The sequence below is a fragment of the Antechinus flavipes genome, chromosome 4 (genome assembly GCF_016432865.1).
Source record: "Antechinus flavipes isolate AdamAnt ecotype Samford, QLD, Australia chromosome 4, AdamAnt_v2, whole genome shotgun sequence".
Taxonomy (NCBI): domain Eukaryota; kingdom Metazoa; phylum Chordata; class Mammalia; order Dasyuromorphia; family Dasyuridae; genus Antechinus; species Antechinus flavipes.
Window position 1 is genome coordinate 289,699,818 of NC_067401.1, and position 27,760 is coordinate 289,727,577.

At 37.0% G+C, this 27,760-nt stretch overlaps 1 protein-coding gene and 1 long non-coding RNA gene across 9 annotated transcripts in view; one reads left to right on the plus strand and one right to left on the minus strand.

Annotated features, from left to right (window-relative positions):
- Window positions 1–27,760, minus strand: part of FYN (FYN proto-oncogene, Src family tyrosine kinase) — a 272,216-nt gene that overhangs the window by 63,959 nt on the left and 180,497 nt on the right. For 6 of the 8 annotated variants that reach the window (XM_051997556.1, XM_051997554.1, XM_051997553.1 and 3 more), the window contains 2 exons: window positions 15,140–15,397; window positions 12,315–12,411 (listed from right to left, as the gene is read on the minus strand). In XM_051997556.1, coding sequence (XP_051853516.1) covers window positions 12,315–12,411; window positions 15,140–15,386 — 344 coding nt within the window. In that variant the 5' untranslated portion in view covers window positions 15,387–15,397. Of the gene's footprint in view, window positions 1–12,314; window positions 12,412–15,139; window positions 15,398–23,631; window positions 24,202–26,817; window positions 26,839–27,760 lie in introns of those variants that run through there. The other 2 variants (XM_051997552.1, XM_051997550.1) reach the window with 2 other exon arrangements.
- Window positions 24,476–27,760, plus strand: part of LOC127562103 (uncharacterized) — a 41,545-nt gene continuing 38,260 nt past the window's right edge. Inside the window, exon 1 of the long non-coding RNA XR_007953610.1 lies at window positions 24,476–24,565. This is a non-coding gene — a long non-coding RNA (uncharacterized LOC127562103). The remainder of the gene's footprint in view (window positions 24,566–27,760) is intronic.

Here is a 27,760-nt window from a genome sequence, read left to right on the forward strand (position 1 = left end):
TATAGTGTTACACTGATATACAAAGAGAAATCAAGCATGCTCATAGAAAGCAAGACAGTAAATTTCACTGCACATATAAGTCATAAATCTAAGTTAGATAGAAAAGATGCTCTAAGTTTAAATGATATAGAATTTAGAGCAGATTTTCCTAGAGAAATAATGTTATATGAGTGAGGTATTCATAGTGAGGTATGCTTCTACAAATCTCTACAAATGCTATATTTAATAAAGTTAAATGGTGAACCTACATTCTGTTCAATTACTAATATGCTACAGTTTATTAACACAGTATATTTAATAGTTCACTTTATATTCTTGGTTCTTATTCTTAATTCCTATATTGTTTTTATTATAACACATCAAAAGATGGAGGAACATTTTTGGTGGGAGACAATTTTAACGTGCATCTTGGAGGAGACTCTGGAATCTTTTTGTGTCATGACCTCCTTTGACAGTCTGGTGAAGTCCCTGGACTCCTTCTCAGAATATTGCTTCTAAATGCATTAAATAAAATACACAGGATTACAAAGGAAAACAATCATACTGAAATGCAGATATCAGATTTATTTTTTAAAGCTCATAGGCCCCAGTTAGAGAAACCTTTGCTTTAAAGGAAAATTTTAGGTACAGCACTTAATATCTTTAGAGAAACATGATCCAGGAATGCTGACTTAGCTGCCTTTTGCTTTTTTTTCCACTGGAAATTCTCCATGAACAAGAACAGGCATGTAAAAAAAAACTGCCTGGATTTTTGCTGCATCTGAGATTGGCTGGCGTCCATTTCCTCAAAATTAGTTGAGTAATATGTACCTTAATCCACATGCTGCCTGCTTGGGTGGCTATGGGGGGAATGTGCAGTGTCAGAAGACAAATGCCTGCAAGTCAAAGACTGCCACAAGGGGGCAGGGAAGGGGGGGGAACAAGAGGCAGAGGGATAATGCCATAGGCAGTAGGGAATCCTTCCCGACCTGAGGATGCTCAGCAGCAAGCTTGCCAAACAGCCTCTCTAGAGAGAGAAAAGAGAGGGGGGGGGGGGAGAGAGAGAGGGGGAGAGGGAGAAAAGAGAGAAGAGAGAGAGAAGAAGAGAGAAGGAGAGAGAAAAGAGAAGGAGAGAGAAGAGAAGGAGGGAGAGAGAGAAAAGAGAAGAGAGAGAGAAAAGAGAGAGAGAGAGAGAGAGAGAGAGAGAGAGAGAGAGAGAGAAAAGAGAGAGAGAGAGAGAAGGAGAGACAGACACTAACAGAAAGAGGGGGGAAGAGAGAGAGAGAGAGATTCTGCTATTGTGTAGTAGCAGGGCTACTCTAAGATCCAAGAAGAGAGATGAAGAATTCAAAGGAATCTTTTTTTTCTCTCTCTCCAGCTACACTCATTTGTATTCACAAGCATTCAGTGGAGCGACTGCCTATGTGGCTTATTGAAGAATAAGGAAGCAGCAGTAAGAGTTGGAATGATTATTGGAACCTTTCTGTCTCCCCACCTTCCACTATCAGTTAATAAGATAAAAGATTAAATTTCCCTTGAATACTCATAGTCTTATAGTTCACCAATGGGGGAAAAAAAAAACAACAACATGGGGCCAGACAACATGCATTTATTAAGCCCCCAATATGCACTAGGCATATTGCTAAGCACTGAAAATACCAAGAAAGGCAAAAGATATTTCCTGCACTCAAGGAACTCACATTCTAAAGGAGGTAGAGAGAGACAATATGCACACAATTATGTACAAATAAGATGCAGACAGAATAAAATGAGAATATTCTCAGAGGGAAAGCACTAGCATTTAAGAAAATCAATTTGAAAGCTGAGTAGAGGACAGATTAGGCAGCTCGAAGGTACAGTGAATAGAATGCCCTATCTGGAATCCAGATGACCTGAATTCAGATAGGTCTCAAACTCCAGGCAACTTATTTAACCTTGTTTGCCTCAGTTTCCTCATTTGTAAAATGATTTAGAAAAGGAAATATAAAACTATTCCAGCATCTCTGTCATGAAAATTCCAAAAGGGGTCACAGAGAGTTAGACAACACTGACAATGCCATCACTACTACAAAGGAAGAGATTTGAGGCTGGGAAATCAAAAAACAGGCTATAGAATGGTCCAGAGAGACTTCTAACGCTTTCTCTTCATCTAAGGGGATCATGTGGCAAAGTGGAAAGGTTTGAATCCTGATTTAAACACTTCCTGATCTATGTGAGGGCACTTTTTTCATTCATAAATTGGGAAATTTGCACTGCCAAATTGCTAGGTTGTTGTGGAAATTGTGCTTTTTGCAATTTAAGAGTGATGTGTAGACGGAAGTTATTAGCAGAAGTAGCTGGGAGGGGGTGTGTGTCTCCATAATAACATCTGAAGAGTGTCTTTTGTGGATAGAAAACTGGGCTGGGGGGCAGTAGGAAAGATATAAAAGTGGTACCAGATGCAATCCCTATCCCTGAAGAGTTGGTAATTCTACCTCAGTTCACCAGAGCTGAAAATATCAGATCAAGCAGGGATATGGGTATTGTGAGGTTATTATATGTACTCTGTGTGTCTCTGTCTCTCCCTCCCTCTTCTTCCTCCCTCCCCTTCTCTGTTTCTCTGACCCTGCCTCTGTCAGTCTATCGGTCTATCTCTGTTTCCATTTTTGGTCCTTGGAGGAATCAAGGAGAAATCCCAGGTCTTTTATCACTCTCTGGCTAGGCTCAGTTTCAAAGCACTGAGCCAGGGAAGAAAATGTGTTGGCTCTTGGCCCTGTTTAAAGGTTTTCCTCAGTCTGACTTAATTAGTTAGAGAAGGTCCAGCCCCCGGTATTAAAGAGCAGACTGGCTACCACAGTACCACGCCATAGAAGCCAAATGATTAGAACAATACTCAGGGACTTCAAGCAACAACAGCCCCAGGTACAACTGAATTGACAACCAGAGCAAACTCAGTTTAGTAGAAGGCAACCAGCCAACTTATGCCACAGATGCAGCTGTGAGAAAATGCTTAATGGAGCTTTCAACTGGCAAAACAAAACAACCCACAAGAAATATGATGCTGGCAAAGAGAGTCTATGGCTCCATGAAAACTAATTTTACATGAGTTTCTCAAGTAATTTTGAAATTGTATGAAAGGAAGCTCCTCTTTCACTGCATTAAAAACACAGAAACAGATTACAAATCACATTTACTTCCACAAAGAGACAGAAGGTTAAACTTGTCTTAGGTAAGATTGACATTTAAGTCTTGTTTCTGATACCTCCTTCGTTGTGTGACAGTGAGTAAGCTAGAGAGCACTGGGCTTCCTGTCAGGAAGTTCAAATCTGATTTCAGAGGCTGACTAATTCTGTGATGGAAGGCATAGCGGTTAAACCTCTGTCTGCCTCAGTTTCTTTATATATTTAATGGGGATAATAGAGGACTGAATGAGATAATATCTGTAAAGTGATCAGCACATTGCCAGACATGTACTAGGAGCTTAACAAATACATATCCCCTTCTCTTTCCCCTCTAAGTCTAAAACTCAAATTTCCTCATTGTACACAATGATAATTTCATAGCACCGACTGTGCCCTCAAAGGTACGCTGTGATGCTCAAATGAGATAATACATGAAAGCATCTTGTAAATTTTAAAAAGTTGTATAAATATATGACTATTATTTCAAGTTCAGATCTGATTAAATTAAGTTTTCCAATGACTTAGTGAGTATTCAGTTCTTGTGCCTGAGGTAGGACCATGAAGCAGAATGATTAAAATGACACTAATATACCAAGAAAGTTCTCAGCCCTCATTCTTTTTAAACAGCGTGTTTCATATTTTTAAATTCCTGTGCTTAGGGAAATGACTTTAAAACAACTTGGTCCAATCATCTTGCATGAGAAAATACTTTACTGCTAAGAAGCACCACTAGATGGAGACATTTCATCATGAAAAATCTTAGGAGGACCACCTGGGAAATGCTCCAAAATGGTGTGGGGAAAGAAATGCTTGCAATAGGAGACTTATCAAATGAATTCCAGTTTATTTAATTTTTTAAAGTATGAGTTAACTTTAGGGTAGACAAGAAAGTCAGTGTACAAGTACTCTTTTATACATTTGTTGATAGGGATTCAACCATTGAGATAGTATGCACAAAATATTTTCACATTCAAACTTTGTATTAAACATTTCAACAACAATTAATATTTTTTTTATGCTAATTTAGAGCCAAGTTCCCAGGTGGTGGTATTTGGTGTTTTTTTAAAAATAGATTTATATTTCAGACATACAGCATGCTGAGTGGAAAGAAAGAAACCCTGGGTTCAAATCCCATCTCAAACACTTATTAATTGAGTGCCCCGATCAAGGAACTCTTAGCTTCTCTATGTACTGTTTATTCATCTATAAAACAGAAAATTTCTATATTTATTCATTTGGTTGTGAGTATCAAATGCAGTGATGTATGGATTTGCTTTACAAACCATAAAATGCTACATAAATGTCATGCGGCAACTTAGAGATAGAAATCTGGCTTTTCTACCTGGAAGATCTTGATAAATTATCTGTTTCTCATCTGTATAATGATAGGACTGAACTAGAGAAAAGATCTCAAACTCAAGCCTCTCTTGCTCTTGAACAAGATAAAAGTGTAATTCAGAAATATTTAACAAAATATCTAAAGAGACAGTTCAACATCATTTTAGTTTTAGTTTTCTAAGTCAATATGCTCCTAACAGGGATTTAATACCACCGGACTAAATTAGGTCTTTTTAAAAAGTTTTCCCAATCTTGACTCCTTTTTGTTCAAGAAATTTTATCGTCACTCAGTGTATATAGATATACAAAACAGGTATATAAATCAAACCACAATTTTACTACCCCCCCCCCCCCCACATTCAATTGCTCCATTTGGGACTGGGAACCACAGGTTAAGAAGCTGTGGATGAGATGACCTTTTAGGTACTTTATAACTATAACTATATAAAGTACTATAACTGTAACTATATAAAGTCCTATACATTAAATCTGAATTAATGAAAAGGCTGGCTTGTAGAATCTTTTATAAGAAATATAACTTCCTTTCTTTAAGAATATATATAAAAATTCTATTATTAAATTCTACTATTAATTATCTACAATGTATTCTTTCCCCTTCCTGAATCTAAAGTAGTAATAGTAATAGTCATTTCAATAATACCTAATTAGGCTTCTAAGTAAAAGGTTTTGTTGTCATTTTTTAACTAAAAAGGTGGAGCAAATTAAAAGTGTAAATAGGCTCACAAAATAAAAAAAAAATTATTTAAGAAACACCCATTCTGATAACAATTGATATAAATATTAAATACTGAGTAAAGTAAGATATCTATTAGGGAGGTAGTATAACAGTGGATAGAGAGGTGATCTCAAAACCAGGAAAATTTGGATGCAATCTTACTTCTGACACATACTGGGTGGATGACCCTGGGCATGTTATATGACGGCATGGCGTTCGAGGTAACTTGCTGTGATAAAGAATTATAGAGAAAGTATTGGCTTGTGTGGCTGGAAGGAGTTTTCTTATCCAAGAGTTCTCTCTACCACTGGTGTCAAATTCAAATATAAAAGAGATCATTAAGCTATCTATAAGGATCCCTGCAGACACAGATTGGCTTAGAAAACCACATATTAATATTATCTATATTTTATTTTATTTTCATTTATGTTGTTACATATTTCTCAATTACTTAAGGGTAGCTACAGGCCAGGCAGCCAGCCACAGGTTTGACACTTCTGCCCTAAATCAACAAAATCATAGGTCTCTGCCTCCTAATCTAAGAATTCTAATAGGCAACATTTTTTTCCCTTATATTCTCTCTTTCCTCAAAAACTCCTAGAGTTCTTTGCCCGGACTTCTTTTCCTTATAATCACACCCTACTTTATTTTATAATTTTTTAAAATTGTAACTGTTTATTGACAGAACATATGACTTTATAATTGAGCTATATAGTTATATATAGACTGATACTCATGCCTAATTCCACCTTCTGGGAGAAACAGAATTCTTAAGGGCAGGAACTATCATTATTATCCACATATTCCCTAGGATTAGCAAGAAGTACTTTGTACACTGTAGATAATGAATTGTTTGTGGAATTTTTAAATATATTCTTAAAGGAATGAAGGTTTTATTTCTTGTAAAATATTCTACATTAATTCATTAACTCAAATTGAAAGATGCTTGTGATATCTGTAAATCATTCAGTCTCCTTTAAATCTTACCCTATAATGTTTTTCACTATTATGACTCTTTCCTCCATCCTGAATCCAAAAGACCATCAAAAAATTTTATCTGTGCATCTTATCCTGTTTCTCTCCCAAGTTTTAGGCAAAAAGGACTTGTGATTTGAGAGATCATGGGGCACCTGCTGATCTGATGTAGCCAGGGAATAATTGCCAACTTAAGTCATCTAGGGCTGTATTCAAGTTCATGGATTGCAGCCAAGACACATTTTTATTATAAATGTTGGAATTCAATTAAAAAACAAACACAAAAAAACCTTGGCCATCATCCATCTTACATATGGCAACTTGATTCATGCCATCCTTTTTGGACAACACATCAGTATGAATTTTACCAAATGTTCAAATGATACTTTAAACCTGGATTCATTTTCCAAGAACTCTTTAAGTTGAAAAACAGCTTAAAACAATTTGACTTTTATGAGGAATTATCTAGCATTATAACTGTTCTTCCCAGATAAGAAGGCTTCTTTTGGGGTGGGAGTAGAGGGTGAGATTTGGCAAGACAGTTGGATTTTAGTGACTTCAGAGTCTCACAGTCAGATTTGAATTCAGATACTCCTGACTTCAGGACCGGTGCTTTATCCATGTTATCTAGTTGTCCCCTAATAAGACTTTTTTTTTTTTTTTAAGAGTTGTTGAACACACAAATGGAGAAAATGATGGGGAAGAGGAAGAAGGACTATTTTATCATATTAAGGCCATGATATGTTATTTTTCATAAATGGTGAAAATGATGGGGGGGATCTGAAGGGAAAAGCAGGACTATCTTATTAAATGTGGTTAACTTCAACTGAGGCTTCTTTATGTATCAGTTGAGAGAAATGTGTACTGAGAGAAAATGGGTATTCAGAATCATGGATATCAGGAATCTATAAGATACCCATTTCAAAAACGTTTATTAAACTCCTGCCATGTCCAAGGCATAAGTACATCATGTACTGCAGATAAAGAGAAAAATGTCCATCTCTACCTTCAGGTAGACTTACTTTCTACCCCTCATTTGTGATGAGACTGCAGTAGTTGAATGTGGTGAAAAAATTAAAGCTGCCTCAAGTGAGAGTTGGGTCCATGAGCACTTATTGGGGGATACCCCAAGGAGATTTCTGACCAATTATTGTGGTAAATGGGAAACTCTTTGATGAATCTGACGGCCCACAGGTTTGTTTTTCTAAACAGGAGGGGCCCCCATGGCCTCCAGCTCCTGCCTTTCAATCAGCCAAGGAGTGGGAGGACACACACCAGGAGGTGTGGCAGCTGCCCTGAGAGAACTGGATCCTTCCAGCTGACAAGAGCCAGGGGCAGGGGGAGGGGCGGGAGTGGGTAAGGGAAGGAAACAGATGCCATCTGTTCCTCTCCTGCTTTACTGCTTTATGGTTTTCCCTCTCCCTGTGCATATATCTGACTTCTGTACACTTGTATTTGTGGCAAAAAACCTTATTTATTTTTGTATATAACCTAGGAATTGGGGTACGGAGGTAGAGTTCTATGGACTGTGAAAAAATAGAAATACATGAGAAATTTTATATCTACTTCTTGTAGAAAAGGGTGAGCTTCAAGTACAATGGACAACACAAAATTAAATGTAAGCCAATTAAAAGATGTGGGTAAAGATAGATTTGGTCTTCCTTGAATGCTTTTCTTTAATTTCACTTTATATTATAGAATATGTCCCTATGTGGGAGGGAGAAGAAGTGAATTAGTCCTTCCCTGGAAAAGGACTGGCTATTGGGTAAAAGATTTGTGTCCAGATATTATTTATATTATTATATATTTTATATTTACTTTTATTATATATTATTACATATAATATTTTGTTATTATATTACTATACATAAATATCAGTGGATATTTATATCCACTTTGTATCAGTAATAATCTCAAAGTTACAGAAAGGTTGGTGAGATCTTCCTTAGTTTTCACTTTATATAAAGTTTTTTCAAACTATTTCAAAAGCTGTAAGCCATTTCAAAAAAAAAAAAAAATAGGGAGGTGACATGACACAGTGTTAGGAGAACAATGAATCAGAAAATCTCCATCCTAATCCTATCTCTGCCACTAACTTGTATTTATCTTTTGGGATAAACATTTCCCTCCCTGAGCCTCAGGTTCATCATCAGTAAAATGAGGGGGTTGGACCAGGTAGATGTCTTATCACTCTATTGTCCTGTGGTTCTAAACAGGAGCAGCTGAACTGTCAGTGGAGGGAAGGACTGAGCCTATTTCAGTATTCAGCATTAATGGGCATTAACAGGTAATACAGGTCATTAATGGAATGAAGACTACGTGTGTGTCTGTGTGTGCATGTGCATATAGAAAGAATCAAACAGAGAAAAAGAGTGAAAGATTGGGAAACAGAGAGACAGACAGGGAGAGAGGCATATAATGCTACTGTTAATCTGAGTAGTTCAGAAGCGAAGTAGACAATCTTCCCCTCAATTTAGATGTGTTTGATAACCCTCTTTACTCTTTCCACAGTAACTATTCTAGACTTTCTTTTTTTCTCCTTAGGTCTCCCATATAAATCCTTCTTGCTACCCTTATAGCTTCATACTTTTCTGTGAAAATTAAGACCATTGGAAGAAAACTTCCCTTCTCTATATTCCAAAACTGCTTTAAATAACGCACCATTCTTTACTTGTTCCTCTCTGAGACAGAAGTAACCCATCTCCTTACCAAGGCCATTCCCTCTATTCATACCTTGATTCCAGCTTCAGCTCTCTCTTCCAGCAAATTGCTCTCCCGCTAATGTTCCATTTTCTCCTTTGTACTAGTTTCTTCCCCGTTGCCTACAAACACTCCCAGGTTTCCCTTTAAAAGCCCTTGGTTGACCCTACAACCTCTCAAGCTACTATCATTTCTCTCTTTTCAAATCCAAACTTCTAGGGAAAAAAAAAAAAAAAGATTAACACTCATTGTGTCTATGTTCTTGCTTCTTACTTCAACTCTTTGAAATATGGTTTCCTACTTCAATGCTCAACACTAAAACTTCTCTCTTCAAAGTTGCTAATGATCTTTATCTGCCAAATGTGGTATTCTGTTCTCAATCCTCATCCTTTCTTCTTGAGCTTTCTACAACATTGACAAACATGGTAGACCACCTTTTCTCCTGAATACTCTTCTCCATTCTCTCTTGGTTCTTTCCTCCTAGCGATCTCTTTTGGGTCATTATCTATTATTCACTCCTAATTGTGGGTGCATCCTGAGGTTCTGTACTAGGCCCTTTTCTTTCTAAACTCTTTAGTTAGCCTCTCATGGCATTAGATATCATCCTGAATTCACATTTTATATACATGCACATCTCTTGAACTCCAGTCATACATCATGAACTGGCATTTTTAACTGGATTGTCCCAAATTCAACATATCTGAAACAATCATGGATCCTTCTAATTACCCACACTTGCAATTTTAGGATAATCCTGCACTTCTCATGCTCACTCACCTCAGATAGCCAAACAGGTGTCCAGACTCATAACTTATACTTTCCTATAATATGTTTAGCATCTGGACTAGGTATGTTAACTCTATTTGCCTCAGTTTCCTTAACTGTAAAATGAGCTGGAGAAGGAAATGACAAACCACTCAGGTACTTTTGCCAAGACAACCTCAATGGGGTTACAAAGCTCGAACACAACTCAAATGACTGACCAACAACTGTAGGCACACATATGTACGTACCTTTGTGTAAGTGCCTGACTTGTGTATACATGCAAACCTATTGTTTCTTTCCGATTGAGGGCAGGGGATTTTTTTGGTTGTCTCTGTGTACCCTCTGTGACAGGGCACAGAATAAGGTAAGAACTTGCTTGAAAGTAACCAAAAAGCAGTCAGATTAAAATGGTAGTACTGATGAACCTAGAGTCGGGAGATATGGATCCAAATCCAAGTTCCAAATCTTGTCTCTGAACACTTATTAGCACTATTATTGGTCATGCACAAATCACTCACCATCACCCATGTCTCAGTTTTTTCATCTATAACATGAACAAATGTCATGCTAAAGTAGTATGCATACCTAGTAGTTTAATGCAGTGTTACATGTTGTTTGATCCTTATGACAGCCTTGGAAGGTCAGTATATTTATTATTCCCATTTCACAGATAAGACAACTGAGGATCTGAGAAGCTGACTTGTTCAATGTCACAAGCTAATAAGTATTAAAGGCAGGATATGAACTTTGGCCTCTCTTAAATCAGAGTCCACTGCTCTTTTCATTATGCTACTGTTGTCTCCAAGGGTCGAGGGAAAGGGCTTCTGCAAACCTCAAAGGCTCACAGATCTAAAACTGAAAGAGATCTTAAACTCTCTCTTATTTTCTGGGGAAGAAAATGGAAGTCCAGGTAGATTAAGATCATGTGACTATATCAGAGATAATATTTTAATCCAATCCACTGATTCCAAAATTAATCCTTTCCCCCCTTTACAATACAAATGTGAGTTTTAAAAAATAATTTCTTACAAATGCTATATTGAAAGCCCAAACCTAAATAATGTGATAGCAGCATTCCAAACCTCTTCCTTCTCCTACTAGTCTCTTAAACCTCCACACTTAGTAATGAATTTTGATTCATGGATATTAATGTATATCTATGGTTAAGCAGTCAAGACTTCAGGGATCCAAAGGCGAGTTATTTTAGCATAACGAGGCAAATATTCTCAAGTGAGACATGGCGTATTTGCAATGACCTTCCCTAGATTTGAGTTCACTGGGAAGGTTTGGGCTTTCAGCTCACAAGGAAGATGCAACTGTTAGTGCCTGAGGCTGTTACTGTTAATAATTTCCCCCTTTTTGGGGGTCCAGAGGTGAGGGATATAAATAGTACCATCTCTAGAGCTGGGTGCCTGGAGTCAAGATTTGAGTTCAAACCCAATCTCAGACACTTAGCAGCTCTGTCACTTAATCTCCATTTATTTCACTATGTTCAAGTATTAGAGATAATAATATCATCTACCTCCCAGGGTTATTGTGACTACCAAATGAGCTAACATTTGTATAAAATGATTGTTCTCCACAGTTCCTTCTTTCTATATCTACTCCCGTGATCTCCCATCCTAAAAGAGTCACTGAGAATACCATTTTAGACAGAGTATAGTTTTCTCTCTCTATGGAGTCTGGGAATATACAGTGGGAGCCAGGTCTTTGCTGGAATCATGAAGACAAGACCATTAACCAGAGCAGGAATGAGAGCAAATCACAAATGGGCATTTACGCAACAATCTCCTACCTGGTTCTCTTCCACTTACCAGTAATGACATTAGCAAAGAAAATCCATTCAAACTTTGAAGAGAGGCTTTCCTTACCACACATTTCCCACTACTTTCTAGGGAGCTTGGATGTCTCCAAAAGGCTCTTATCTAAATGCTGATTCTGTCAGATTTCATCTACTCTGGGTAATATTTGGAATCTGAGGTGGGGAAGAGAGTATTATTTCCTTTATTCTTTCCATGTTAGCCAATACCAGATATACTAATCCTGGCATAAAACACAGCATTTATAAAATGCAAATATGGTATCCAGTTTGTACCACTTGTTCTTTTAAAAGTTCCCTGCCTGGGCTCCTGATGACCACATTATAAATGCATACATTGCAGTCACATACTTGAGTGGGTGAGATCTTTTCTCCTTCCACCTCACAAAGGTTTCAGTCACAAACAAAATTATATTATTTGGAAACGCCCCTGCAAATCTCACTAATTGGAATGTTTAGGAGTTCTGAAAACAGAAGGAATTTGTTGCCTGCTCTGAGTGAGGGCTTAGAGAGTGGAACGTCTGAAATGTGGGGGGAAATTCTCTAGGCACTTCCTAATGCAGGCAGCCAAGTCATGTGCTAGGCTTTTGAAATTATGGATAGATGGGGGAGGATGCTTGGCTATTGTGGTGTACTTCAAAAGCATTTTGGAGGTGTAGTTTCATGGGACACTACACAGGGTCACCAATAGTGTTTGTTTTCCTAAATTTATATTGGTCTGGCTAATTGAGTATTTCCACTATCTTCCTCACATCTGGAAAAGTTAAAAATTGATAGCACAAAAATCTCCTCAAAGTCAAAGGCACAAGCATTCCTCGGGGTGTTTTGTTTCCAAACTTACGAGCTGTTGAGTATTTGAAATTTTTCTCCTTTATGAAAACTCAGGTCATCTTCCGTTCGTGCCTCATAGTCGTAAAGGGCCACAAAAAGGGTTACACCTGGGAAAAGAAAATAAACCAAAAGCAAAGATTACAGAAGAAAATACTAGTTCAAAGAATTAGTCCCCTTTTTGTCTCCCTGCCAACCAAAAAAGCTCACTTCTCCCTGATGCTGTTAAATATTGCTTCATCACATCACACGGCAATGACAAGATACAGTATCATAATTATAATGTAGAAAAATGAATTATTGGTTCAATAAACATTTTTTAAATGCCTACTATATTCAGGCACCTTGCTAAGTATGGGAGATGCAAAGAAAGCCACAATACAGTCCATACTGTATTTTCTGTTCACAGTATAAAAAGGGCAACAGCATGAAAACAAATATGTACTAATATCTGTATATATTTGTTTCTCTCTAATGAGTTTTTAAGTTGTATGCTTTGTGCAAAGGAACATAAATATGATTTTCTTCATACATCATCTCTGAATACCTGAGGTTGTCTCCCCGCCCTCCCCCCCAAAAAGATCTTGCTATTTTTTGGGTATAGGAATGAGGAACTTCTGCTACCAAAGCAAACTTACAATCTCACAGTTACCTGGGGAGGGAGTAGGGGAGACAAAAATATTAAGTGATTTGCCCATGCTACACAACCAGCATTAGTCTGAGACAAAACTTGAAAGCAAATATATATTATTTGTCTTTATATTTCTAGTGGTTTGCACATGGAAATGAAGACTCACTAATTTAATTAATTGATTGCAACAATAATTTGTTTTGTTAAAGGCTAGGTAAAATCAGCCTTCATATTCTTGATCATAGCAATATTTACTCTGATACTAGATCTTGTTAGGGAATATTTTAATTGAATGTAAACTCATTGAAAGCAGACATTATTTCATTTTTGTCTTTATATATCACCTCGGAGGTACCTTATAGGCACTAAAAAGAATACCTGATTGATTGATTGCATGAAATAATCTAGAGTTACTTTTATGACCCATTTTAGGAGGGATGCTCAATGCTTCATTGAAAATAGCTGTCTATAAATGCTAATTTCATTTAAAGAGGTTATATGGTGTATTTCATTGAAAAAGACTTTGTCCTCACTCATTTTTCCATAACTGGTGCACTTTAGCTAAAATAGAGATCTTTTTTGCTTCGGAATACATACTTTTTCAGGCAGGTAGGTGGTATAAGGGGTAGAGCACAGGCCCTGAAGTCAGGAATACCTGAATTTAAATATAGCCTTATATATAGTCCAATCATGTGTCTCTGGACAAATTGCTTAACCCAGATTACTCCAAACACACACACACACACACACACACACACACACACTCCTCTTTGAACAAAAAAAGAGTATCTACTCTTTCTTTCCTGTTGGATCAATTTTCTAATTTTTGTTCTAGCTTCTCAATTAAATCCCCCCACACTTCGAAGTGTCTGTAATGGTAAGAACCCATGGAACGAGTCCTTCCCTTTTATTTCATAAGAGATTTTGCTATTAAGGTTTTATGGGAATAGATGCCATTCAAAATGTTAGGGGAACATGTGGTACTGAGTCTTTCAATCCTGTCCGAAAAGGGACTTTCTGAAGGAAAATTAGTATTCATCAGGTTCGGTTTGACCATACAAAAGCAGACTCACTTGGTAATTTTTTTTTCAGGCTTCAGTGAATGGTTAGAAAAGAGGCCATTTGGTATGTTGCTGAAATAAAGGGCACGTTCACTTTTGCTTTTCTGGATATGTTCCTTTTGTGCATTATATGTATACAGGAAAAGGAGGGACAGAGATTTTTATTCAATCTAAGGATTCTCCTATTTCCCAGATAAGGAAAGAAGTCATTATTTCAATGTCAGCTGGATAAAGAAGGTGAAGGCTGAGGGGCTGAAATCAGGCTTATTTGAACCTAGTAAAAGTTTGTTGGACCGAGAGGAGGTAATCAATACTTGATTGATAAAGGATGAGAAGATTCCACCTTCTTCAAAGGTTTTCTAACAAACAAGAGGACAGGACAAGTAAAATCAGATAAAAAAATAACCAGTGGAAAAGTTTAGTTTATTAAAAAAAATGAAGAAGATATTCTGGCAAAGAAATCCTAAATCAAAAAGCAAATATGATAGTGAAATATGAATGTAAGGCAGGGAAAATTTGAGAACATGCAAGACATGCAAAGCTATTGAAAAACATATCATATATATGTACATATATATATATATATATATATAGATGATTGAAAAGATTAAATGCGTGTAATACAAACAAAAGCAATTCTATTGAAATATAGTTATGAAAACATTAAAGAAACCCAACTTATGTTCATGGACTCATGTTGAGAATCCCTGCCTTAAATATTCTCATGTATGTCAAGAATTGTAGATGGGTAACAGGAATAGGATAGCCAATAGGAATGAATGGGGAAGTCATAAGGGGTGTGAAGGTGAGGGTGAGGGCAAAAACTATTAGATTAGTCTATAATCTCATTGACTGAACATTGAGGAAGAAATTAAAGAAAATTTTGAGAAATAAAAACAAGTTGGTATTGGCAGAGTAGCAAAAGCCCATAAAGGCAAGTGGATTGTGTTTGGTAAGAATTTTTGGGATTATGCTTATCTGGGGGTTGAGGACCAGAGGTATTTTGACTTTCACTTCAGAAGAAACACTGAGCTCTATTTCTTCTTACAATCCCCAAATTTTATCCACTGTTGTCAACTCTGGGACTCTCCGTGAAGTGAAATCTTTGGGACCCAAACTACAGAACCCTCCGCACTAGGGGCTTACCTGTTCCTCCTCTTGTCCGCAAGGTCCCGGTGTGGGAAGAAGAACCGACGCCTCCAAAGACAGTCAGCCCTTGGCCACTGGCTGCATGGAAGTTGTTGTAGTTGGGGATGGAGGTCACGCCAAAACTAGGGTAGTGCTGGGGAGTGGGGTCTGTCCCATAGCGATAGCCAGAGCTCTGGTTTAAGCTGCCATCCCTCTCCTCTGTCAGTTTTGCTGCTTCTTTATCCTTACATTGGACACAGCCCATTCTCTAAATTCCTACAAAGACAAAGAAGGCAGAGCAGGGGGCTTGTTAACATCAGTGGTCACCATACAAGTATGAGCTTGCTTAGGTCTAGGGCTTAACAGATGGCTAGCACTCACAAGGTGGCTGTCAGCATCCACTCGGACAATTTTAGCCAAGCGAGGAACAGGACAAAAACTCTCCTCCCCAATGCAAACAGCCCAGGCTCCAGCCCTCACCTCTTTTTATCTAACTAATCTTCTTGCCATCAGTTCCCCCTTCTCCAGTTCATCTCTACAATATGATCATTTCTTGGACCACATCACTTCTATTCCAAAACTTTTGATTGCTATCTCATTGCCTTCAGAATGAAATGGCAGTCCTGAATAGGTACTGTGGTATTTTGAAGGGTTTTCTGGGCTTCAAATCAAATAGACCTATTTCTGAAACTTACTAGGTGGGTGATGACAGAAAAATTATGTGAGCTTTCTGAGCCTCAATTTCTTCATCTGTAAAATGGGAATACTAAGACCTCTAATATTTGCTTCAGGGTTGTTCTGAGGTTCCAATGAAGGGATGGATATAACATGTTTTGTGAATGTTAAATTGTTATATAAAAATTACCATCATTGTAAAATTTCATAACTGGAAGGAACTTCACAGATCATCTAGTTTAAACTAAATCTGAACAAGAACAATATCTGATGAAGTATTATTCATATGTGTATGTATACTCATATATACATGGGTACTATTGCCATTTATTTTACATATGTACATGTAAAGAAACATCTATATGTATGTGTGTGTGTGTGTGTGTGTATTCACATATCCAACTACAAATAAATTGAGAGAGAGATTGAGAAAGTTGTTTAGTCATTTTCAGTATATCTGAGTGTTTGTGACCCCATCTGGGGTTTTCTTGGCAAAGATTTCATTCTCTAATTCATTTTACAGGTGAAGAAACTCATCTTCATGAAGTGTACACACCTAAATTGAGCTCCTATTTATCCTTTTCTCTTCTCATTCTTTCTTCCCCTATATTCATAACATTTCTCTCACCATCCCCTCATGTAGAGAATGCAAAACACCTCTACCTGTATCCAGTGGATGTTTTTTTAAACAAAACAAAACAAAACCCAAATGGCACAAACTAGAAGGGTCTATTATCATAAAATGTTTGCAGAATGTCATGCCAACTGACAGCAACAAAGTTATAAAAAAACCAATTATATTTTCAAATCTCCATTAACCTTCATCTTCCCCGCCTCCAACATTTTCTATCCTAACCACACACTGGAATTAATTAGAATTAGTTCTTTACTAGACTTCAGCATATTTTCTCCCCACAAACAAACCTTGTTTTTCATTGTTTTGTTGTGAAGGCTAGAAATGAAGATGATACCATTTAAACAATTGTCCTTTTGTAAATATTGTGTCTGGACCAGTGACAACTTTTTTGAAGTAGTGATCCTGCTTGCTTTGTCACTGTCCTCCATGCTGGGAATCATTCCTTCTTTATCAGTCTTGAAAATACTGAGCATCCTTCAAGGTTTACCTCAAGGGCCAGCATCACTGAGAGGTTAAATAATTTATTTACGATCATATGGGTAATAACTGTCAATGCAAGAACTTGAACCCAAGTGTTTTTCACAAACATATATTTATTTATACATAAAATGTGTTGTTCAGTCATGTCCTATTTTTTGTTTCCACATTTGGGGTTTTCTTGGTAAAGAAAATGGAATGGTTTGCCAGTTCCTTCTTCAGCTCATTTTACAGATGAGGAAACTGAGGCAAATTGGATCAAGTAACTTGTCCAAGTAGTAAGTTTCTGAGGACATATTTGAACTGAGGAAGAGGATTCTAGGCAATACACTATACCCACTATACTACCTTGCCGCATCTATATAAAATATATATACATAGAACTAATTCTTTAGGACACAGACAAGTTGTTGTGGAGGTAATTTCCACAATGGGAATGCTTATAAATCCAGATCTAAGAAATATATTTTACACATCTTTATATATTCAAACTGAAATAATTACATGTAATTTTGTATAAGAATTTGTGTATATAAATTAGAATTCATTTTTGTTGAAGGCATCTTATGGTATTCTTTAAGTTAACAGTTAACTATTAATTATTAACTACTATTGTTATTGTAGAATCAGTTCTGAGTATTACTGTATGTGGTATGTGTACACACAAGGACTTTATTGATTTAGCATAAGTCGTTGGGAGGGGAGGGTACTGGGGTTCCTCTTGCAGCTGGTTTTCAATCAGCACAAAGTTCCAAAAGCACTATGTCCACAGGTTTTAATCAATGGTAGAGCGGTCACCATCTGTGAATACCCTAACACATTTATAAACCTGAAGTATAGATGGCCATACCAACTCTGAACTTGTTACTTCTCAGATACAATATTATGAAAATCATGATAGCTGGTACAAATTGCTTGGTCTTTTCTAATCAAGACTCTGAAAAATTGTCCTTTCTAGTTCAAAGAAAGAAAAAAAGACACCATGCAGAATTATTTGAAATCACTGGAAAGTGAACTGGAAGAGTTCTGGAAGTAACTCAAAGTAAGGAAGAATGCGAACTAATAAGTCCATTAATTTAGAATGTCTTGAAAGTCAAAATGGGTAAGACTAAGGAGGAAATACAGCAAATACGGTGACTTTCAGTAGCCCTGTTTTTATGTACACCTCTTCACAACTGCAGGTTTCGAAAGCAAAACTGGAGTGCCCTGAAACTTCATTCAGTGTCTCAATAATACATATGGACTTGAATGTCAACTCTAGAGAGTGGGAATGTTTGGAAACCATCCACTTAAAAGCTTGGACTGAGATCACTAAAGCCAGAACAAATTTACATGCAAATCACTTGAGATTAACATGCAGTATTCTGTATGGAGAACATGCTTTCTAACTTAATGGTAAAAGAATTTAATGAGTTTCTATTAGGAAATACGAAATTTCTCCCAGGCATAACCTACTGTGTCTAATGTTGCCTCAAAAATTGACAAACGTTTTGTTCATTCTTTGTTTATTTCTCTATGGCAGAAGTTACTTAAAAAACAACAAAAAAAGTCTTTTATATCCCTTTTAGAGGTATTCCTTTATCCAGGTGGCTTTTTATATAGTTCATCTTACTTAGAAAATAAAACAAGCGAATATTATAATATAGTAGAAAGTTTTTGAAATCAAAGGCTCTGAATTTGAATCCCAGGTCTAATGTTAAGCCTATTTGACAGGGGACCCTCTTTGGACCTCAGCTCCATCACCTATAAAATGAGAAGGCTAGACTTTCTAAGGTTTTTTTTTTTAAATCTCTAAACCTTATGATTTTGAAAAATAAATCTTTCAGTGGATTTTTTAGACTCATAGGTATGAGGATTCCCTTTACTGGTAAAGATTGTGACCTATCTATGCTTCTTCTATGTGGCTCTTACCCATATTCTTCTACAGACGTTACATAGCGGCTCCATCTAACATTCCAATCACAAAATTTTTCCATTTCCACTGAGCCAAACAAAGTTTAAAATTCCCAAAAGTATGGTCAGCTTTCTTATACACAGGCAATTATCATGCAACTAAAAATATTTCCCTCTTTAACATGAAGTTAACTAGAACTCTAATGAGAGGAATGGGTAAGCAAGTTAGAAAGGATTTATATTTTTGTTTTTGCTTGTTTTAAATCAAACTGTAAGAACTAATAACATCACTGTGGCTTTCTTCTGAAATCTTGGTGATTCTGATAAATAAAAAAGAAAGAGAACTACTCTTAATTTCTGTCCTCTACAAGAAAAAGACAATTTAAAAGTTAAAATTAATTTTTATTTAAATAAAAAAAGAACTTTTTAAACCTTAACCTTTACCTCTGACAAAATCCTCTCCATTATTTATAATATTCATACTTATTTATAATATGATATAAATTTATAATATTAAATATCAATATATAATATTTATAATATAAATATATGTATTCATAAAATAATATGGGATCTCATCAATGTGATTAGGGCCTCCAGAGAGGCAGAACTTGACCACTCATCCATGCCTGTCTGTCCTAGTGACTGGCTCGCTGGAGGCACCCCATAATTTTTGTCTGGTCACACGTTGGTTAATTAGTTCCTTGTTTATCTTAGGAACATTTTTTTTGGGATTACTTTCCCATGATTTACAATTATAAATTACTAAAAAAAAAAAAAAATGCTAGTTAAAAAAAAAAGTAGATCTTATTTAGTTTAGTATTATTGAAGGGACTCTGAAATTTCCCAAAGGAAATACAGCCTCCTCTCTTCCAGGTAAAACTATTGTCCAATTTGAGAATGGCTCTTTCAAATAGATGGAACTAATGGTACTGATGTACGGACAAACTGCTTACTGTAGGTTATATAATAACCATTCTCTATCTGGTTGTTTCTTTTTGTAATGAAGTTAGATGAAACTCTCTTGAATGATTGTTCATTTCTTTCAGTCGTGTCTGACTCTTTGTACCCCATTTGGAGATTTCTTGGCAAAGATACTGGAGTGGTTTGCTATTTCCCATTCCAGCTCATTTTACACATGAGACAAGCAGGGTTAAGTGACCTATCACATAACGAACAAGTGTTTGAGGCTAGAACTGAACTCACACCGATGAGTCTTCTTGATTTCAGGCTCAGCACTCTATTCACTGCATCACCTAGATACCCTCATTGGAAGGACTATAGATCCCCAATTAGGTGGATCTATAATGTGTCAGAGTTTGAGGCAATGTCATCTACAAATAAAAGCAGTTAGAAAACCTCACCTGTTAAGTCCCTTTGCAAATTAAACTCTGTGCTACATCACCAATAGGTAAGTGGTAAATATGCATTTCCCTGTTTTATGTTTCACTTGTTATCAATAATCAGAGAGTCATAAAAGATTCTTTCTCTTGCATCTCCTTTCCGGCCTACCTTCCCCTCTTTCTTTCTTGCTTCTTCCCTCACAGATTTGGTCTCCTTATATCACAAATGAGAAGTGTAGCAGCCACTTGTGGGCCCACTCCTTTTATGGCTTGCCCCAGAAGTGACTCATTTTCATCTTGGGCAGATTCACCCAACTCTGGGCAGCCTTGTGGCCCCCCACTTGTAGTTACCGATGCCAGACTCTGCTTAGCCCACTGAAGCCCACAACTCCCCAACAGCCTCTGCCTCCATGTAGAAGGGATTAAAAGGCACGTACTATCAAACATGGCAACACATGACATCTTTGGAGGAATCTTCACAGGATAATAGGATCCTGGATTTAGGGCTGGAAGGTTATCAGTCCAAACTCTTCGCTTTACAGAGGAGGATTAGCTGATGTGCTGAGAGCTTGTGACAAAGACACATTGTAAGTGACAGATAGGTTTTGAATTTAGGTCTTCTGATTCCGAATCTAGCATGATAATATATTGTTTCTTTTGTGTTAGTGTCATAAAACACAGGCAATACCTTATTATAAGACGACTATGTTTCAGCCCTGCTGATTACCTTTTCCTCTGAAATTGGCTCTCCTTTTGTTTTTATTGCATGATACTGCTTGGTTTTCACTCAAATATTTCTTCTCAGACTCGTTTTCTGGATCATCATCCCTCTCTTAGCCCCTACCTGGATATATGTATCCCAAGGCTTTTTCCTCAGCTTTCTTTTCCCTCGATTCTCTCTTTTGGTGATCTCATCAGTTTCTATGGGTTACATCATCTCTAGCCTGTTCTATTATATTTCCTGATCACTAGTATTATTCATTACTAGCTGTTTATTAGACACTTCCAACTGGCTGTCCCATTGATATCTCAAACTCAACATATCCAAAACCAGGACTCATTCCCTCTCCTTCCAAATTACCTTGTAAATTGCTGCTGAGGACACCACCTTGGTTCATAATCTTGGGGTCATCCTTCGCTTCTCACTTGTTCAAATTCTGCTTCCACAACATTTTTCATATCTATCCCTTCTCTTCATTCACTCAGGAACTATCCTAGTTCAGCTTGTCACCCCCTAATAAGTTTTCCTGCCTGAAATTTTCCCCTCCACCATTTGTTTTTCCACACAGGTACTAAAAAAGCATAAATTTTTGAACAAGTTCAATAAACTTCATTGATTCACTGGTTTTTTGTGGACATCACACAAGTTTCTGACTTATTCTACTATATTCCCAGAATGTAATTTCATTCCTCTAATATCAAACAAAAATTCCTCATTGAGGTACTTCACAATCTAGTTCCAACTTTCTTTTCCAACTTTGTTATATATTTTCTTCATCATGCTCTAGCCAAACTTGAGGGTCTTGCTCTTTGCTCCTTACATACAGCAACCCACCACCCATCTCTCTGTGTCACAGGCTACTCCTATGCTTGGAATGCCTCCTTCCTCAATATTGCTTCCCAGAATTCTTCAAAGCTCAGCTTAAATACCACCTCCTGTATGAGGCCTCCTTGATCCCTCCTGCTCCTCCCCTTTACCCCATTACCAGTATTTCTCTGCCTTTCCCCTCAACTTGTCTGCATTATTCTAAACATACTTTAAAGTGCACATGTGGTTCCTTGTCCCCAAACGGAATTTAAACTTGGTGGTTTTCTCAGTTTCTCAGTTCTTAGCATAGCAGATATCTAATAAATGCTTAGTGACTGACTAATTTCCTCTATCAAATCAAATACTTCTTTACAGTCAATAAACAATAAACTCATTAGGATTTTGTATTCCTTACACTTTTCAGTTGTGTGAGTATAAAAATATAATTTCCTTTGAAAGATTACTTGTGAAAGTCTTTTCAGTTTCAACATTTTCATCAATGATACCTTCAGTGAGTGTGTAGATTACTGCCAAAAATTTTCTATGGGAATGGGTTTATTGTTATTGATGTTATTTTGGTTGCTTTTTTGTGTATTAATAAGTTCCAAGAATCTTTTCTATACTTTTGATAATGTCCTCTCTTTTAGATACTTTGAAAATCAATACTGATGATAATTTTATATAGAACAGAATCTTAGCAATTGGCACAATGAGAATAAAAAAAGTCCATAAGTGAACTAAGGCAGTAGATACTTAACTTCTTTGCCAATAGGAAAGATACAGGCAGCTTCCAAGGGCAACAGTTTACAATACAAACTCCTTTGTAAAACATGCTGAGAAAAAATAAGTGAGTAATTATGAGCTGTGTTACCTAACAAGGCAATAAGATACATTGAAGGAAAAAAAACAAGTTTGAAATTTTTTTTGACAAAAGACTACTTAAAGTCATCTCAAATGAATTTAAGGAAAGAGAACAGACAAAAAGTAGAAATGATTCTAAAAATATTCATTTTAAAAATCACCCAAACTCTTTTCACCTACAAGGAAAGCAGAGCCACCACATTTGGAATCTTAATATCAGATGTCAAAGTATTCCTGGAGGAAGCAGAAAGAACAAGGAAGAAAACAAAGAAACTGGCTAGATTTTACAGAGAACACTTAGAGAGAGAATATGTGGAAGCCACAAAATTCTGAGGGCTCAGAAGAAACTATTCTTATAGCACATTAAAGAAAGGATACCCAGGTATGGAAAAATTTTAGCCAAAAAACAAAAAACAAACCCAACCAACCAACCAAAATAAAACAAAACCAAAAAACCCCAAGCCCTGTACAAGATATTATTCTAAAGTCTACGGAGATGCAAAGCTAAGCAAGAAATTCCTTTCCACAGAATTGTATGTAATCATTCAATAGGTGTGGGTGAAGATAGGAGAGAAGGGAAGCATGGAAATAAGGCACAATATAATAAGTACCACAGGAAAACCACAATTAAAGTGTTATTATGGGGGATAAGAAGAAGAGAGCAATTTGGAAAAAAAAAAAAAAAACTTTCCCCAACTACATGTAAAAAACAAATTTTAACATCTAAAAAAATAATTGAATTCTAAATTCTTCCCTCCTCCCTGAGACAATTAGCAATTTGATATAGATTTATAGATGTGCAATCAGGCAAAACATATGACCATATTAGTCATGACTTTGGTCATGACACTGACCAAAAAAAGCCCCAAACGCAAACCCACTAAAAATAATAAAGTGAAAAATAGTATACTTTGATCTTCATTCTGAATCCATCAGTTCTACCTCTGGAGGTGGATGGCATTTTTATCATAAGGAATCATTAGGAATTATTTAATTATTGTATTAATTACAATTCTTCACTGATCAGAATAACTAAATAATTCACAGGTGATACAGTATTGTTACTCTGCACCATATTCTAGTGGTTTTTGCTCACCTGATTTCATCAGTTCATGTAAGTCTTTCCAGGTTTTTCAGGATGGAGCAATCTAGTTTGGGAAGAGAGGACTATACATGGGAAGAGAAAGATTCTTGAGGAAAATGGCATTTGAGCTGGAACTTGAAGCGACAATAGAATTTTAAAAGGAAAGAAACTTGAGAGGAGGCATTCCAGGTGGACGTAGAAGCAGATGTAAAGGCATGGGGGCATATAGATGCAAGCATATTTGAGTAACAAGAAGCAGTCTATTTGGTCTGGAACAGCAGGGACTTACAGGAAAAAAGTAGGAGATAAAATTGCAAAAGTAGGTTGGGCCGACATCTACAAATAGATGTAAGGAGTCTGGATTTGATACTATAGCCCATAGGGAACAATTGAATGATGGGAGATGGTCTTGGATGTAGTAGGAGAACTTGGCTTTTTAAAGCTAAGTTCTTCAACAGGTCTCATTTTGACTGAGGTTGCACCTATTCAATATATTGCTTTCTTCCTCTCATCCTCCATAACAACACTTGATTGTGGCTTTCCTATGGTACTTATTATATTGTGCTTTGATTAATAGTTATTTCCATGCTTCCCTTCTCTCCTATCCTCACCTAGTTAAAAGAAAAATTAATAACTAAATAAATATGGGAGGGTTTCTGACAAAAATGGAGTGTTTGTGACTCAAGTCTAGTCACAGATATTTACTAGTTGTGAGATGCAACCTTTGTTTGCCTCAATTTCCTCATCTGTGAAATGGGAATTATTATGAGATAATAGTTGTAAAGCACTTAGCATAGTGTCTAGCACATTACTATATAAATGTTAGCTATCATTGTTATTATTCAAGTGGTATCAATTGGAATTGAGAAAAGTAATTATAGGATCATGGATCTTGTAGAGGAAAGAACCTCAGAGGCCTTCACCTCAACCTCCCTCATTTTCAAAGGTGAGTCCTGGGAAAGTTTTAGCCCAAGTTCACATAGATAGGATGGTAGGATTCGAACTGAGGTTCTCTGATACTAGCTAGAGATCTTTCCATTGTGCTATAAAGGTGAGAAAAACCTCAAAGACAGAATTTTCTGAACTCAAGGACTTGGATAGAGGAAAGTACAAAGAATAAGCCAAAGATGATTCTGGAATTTTGAGCCTGAATGAAATGAGAGAATCATAGTGTCTTTAACAGAAATAGGGATAGAAGAGGAATTGGGGGGGGTGTGGATGTGGAGGGGATAGGATATAAAATTTAGTTTCAGATATGTTTAGTTTGAAATGCAGGAGATACATCCAAGTGTAGATTCCAGCAGGCAGCTGGAAATGTGGGACCGGAGATAAAGATTTAGAATTTATTTGTATAGAGGTCATAGCTGAAAGCTCTGGGAGTGACTCAGATTGCCAAAGAAGAAAGAATAAATAGAGAAAAAAAAAAAAAGACAGAACTTCGGGGGGTGCTCACATTTGAGGGAATGAGGGAAGATTTATAGTCATGAAAAAAATCAAAAAAATGATTAGACAGAATGCTATCCTGGACAGTCAGAAACAATTTCAAGGAGGGAATGATGGAAAGGGTCAAAGGCAGCTAGACAAATCAGGAGGGAAAACTGAGGCAAGACCATTGGATTTGGCTCAAGGCCAAAGGGAACAGTTCCTGTATGATGTCAGGCAACTAGCTAGAATGTTGATGGGTCTGAAGTTCAAATGTGACCTCAGACACAAACTAGCTGTGTGAGCCTGGGTAAGTCACTTAACTCTGCCTCACTTTCCTTACTGTAAAAGGAGCTGGAGAAGGAAATGGCAAACTATTCCATTATTTCTTCCCAAAAAAACCCCAAAAGGGGTCACAAAGACTCAAACACCATAGAACAACAAAAATTTTGTGTAGTGATGGTTGGGGAACCTAAATTACAATTTTTGTGAATATATACTAATTTCTAAGGCCTTTATTAACCATGTAAGTGTCCTATACTGCTAGGTACTGAGGATTTAAAAAAGAGGGGAGGGGGATTTGGAAGTGGGAATGACAGCTCTTATCCTGTAAAAGTCTATAATCTAAATGAGGAGTTTAGTGAAAAAAGGTCTGGATTTATATAACTGACGATAAAACAGATTTTTTTTTTTTTTTTCAAATCAAGACTAGCACACATTCATTCTGAATTTTAAATTGGGAAGCAAATTTTTTTTATAGACGAGAAAAATCCCTTCCACACCACTGAAAAAGGATTCTAAAATGAAAAGAAACCAAAGTAAATCCACAAGCCCATCCACAATCCATCGAAAAGTTAATTACAGTGAAAATATTTGTGTAAAGCCTTGTGCTTTCTTTCCTCCCACCTGGGGCAGCAGGGCTAATCAGTTCCTGACACAAAAGCCAAAAGAAGCCAAATGAGCTGAGCCTGACTTGATCGGGCTCCTTGCCACATTGCAAATTTCTGAGCAGATGAGTCAAGGGGAAAGCGCCTGCACTGCACTATATGCCTCAGCTTATGCCTGCATTGCGGTGGGCCCTTGTTTATATTTACTTCGGTGCTGCTTTTGCAGAGGGATTCCTCCATATCTAACAGAGTTCTTGATATATGTCAACCCCAAGACATCACTTAATCAATCAATAACAATTTCCTAAGTACCTGCTATGGGCTGGACACTGTGTTTAACATTAGGGATTCAAAGAAAGGTAAAACAATTCAAGAAGCTCAGTATAGTAGGGGAATCAATATGCCAACAACAGGGAGTCTTTTAAGGGATTAGCATGAAGGGAGATTAGGAAAGGTTTCCTGGAGAAGGTGGGATTTAGCTTGGGAAGCTAGGGAAACCAGGAGGCAGAGATGAGGAAGGGAAGATGTGGTTAGCTCTGTGATCACCTGCCTCTGAATGTTCTTTTGTCGTACTTTTAGAAACATGGGCTCAGAAGCAGGTTAGCCAATTAGATAACATGTATGTACTCAAATTCAGGACAGCTAAGTGATGTCAGTCTTGGAGTAAGGAAGGCTCATCTTCATGAATTCAAATCTAGCCACAGATACTTACTAGTTGTGTGACCATGGGCAAGCTACTTAACCCAGTTTTGTCTCAGTTTCCTCATCTGGAAAGGAAAGAAATGGCAAACACTCCAGTATCTTTGCCAAGAAAACTCCAATGGAGTCATCAAGAGTTGGAAATGATTGAACATACATACACGCTCATGAATTCAGCCATACAACTCACTTCTTTCTCATTTGATCCTTTTTCTTCCCACTTCCTCCAATTTAAACACTTTCATCACCCTTTATTGAACAAGAAAATGATGTATGTTTCAAGTCTCTTCCACTTCTGTGTGATCTCCTAAGATCTATTCTGTAACCCAAGGGAGGGCATCTTTCTCAAGTGAATTATGGAGCAGCATGCAGTAGCACAGGATGAGCAGTACAGCTTTCATCCAAACTAAATATGCTTCAAAATTTCTAATCTTCTCCCCCTCCTCCCTCCCTTCCCCCAGAACATGCAGAAGATTCTTCCTCTGCCAGCTGGTCATCCCTGATTAAGCACACATATACCCCCACTCATTCCACATACATCAGTCACTTCAGAGAAGGGGGGGGGGAATAGGAGAATTATGACATCACAGACATCTCTGAAAACATTTGAGAGGTAACTAAGTGTTTAAAAAAAAGTCAGGGGAACAGAAGGTTGGTGTTGGTATAGGATTTAGGGCCAGAAAGGTGACTTGGAAATCATTTACTTTAATCTGCTCATTTTACAGATGGAAGTTTTCCAAGAAAGAATTATGACAAAGACTCTTAGTAAACAAGAGCAGGAGTGTAAAAGGGAGGAAGGAGAACAGGATGAAGGCCAGATTGACAGCTTTCTTTTCAGCTGGGGTAGTTGAGAGAAAATATTTTTTTCCTAACCCAGGGCCCCAGTTAACTAGGCAGTGATGGGACAGAATTAGAGTATGGGATTTCTTGACACATCTATAACATCAATTCATTTTTATCTGGTCTTTACTTATCAAAATGAATGTAACAATTAAAATCAAGTTCTGGACGTGATGAGGAAGTCAGGCCATAATGACTACAGGTTTAGCTTCTTTGCATTTTCCCATTTAGCTGCCTCACAGGATCATAGGTTTAGAGCTGAAAGAAAATCTGAGATAAAGTCAAGGGGGTCT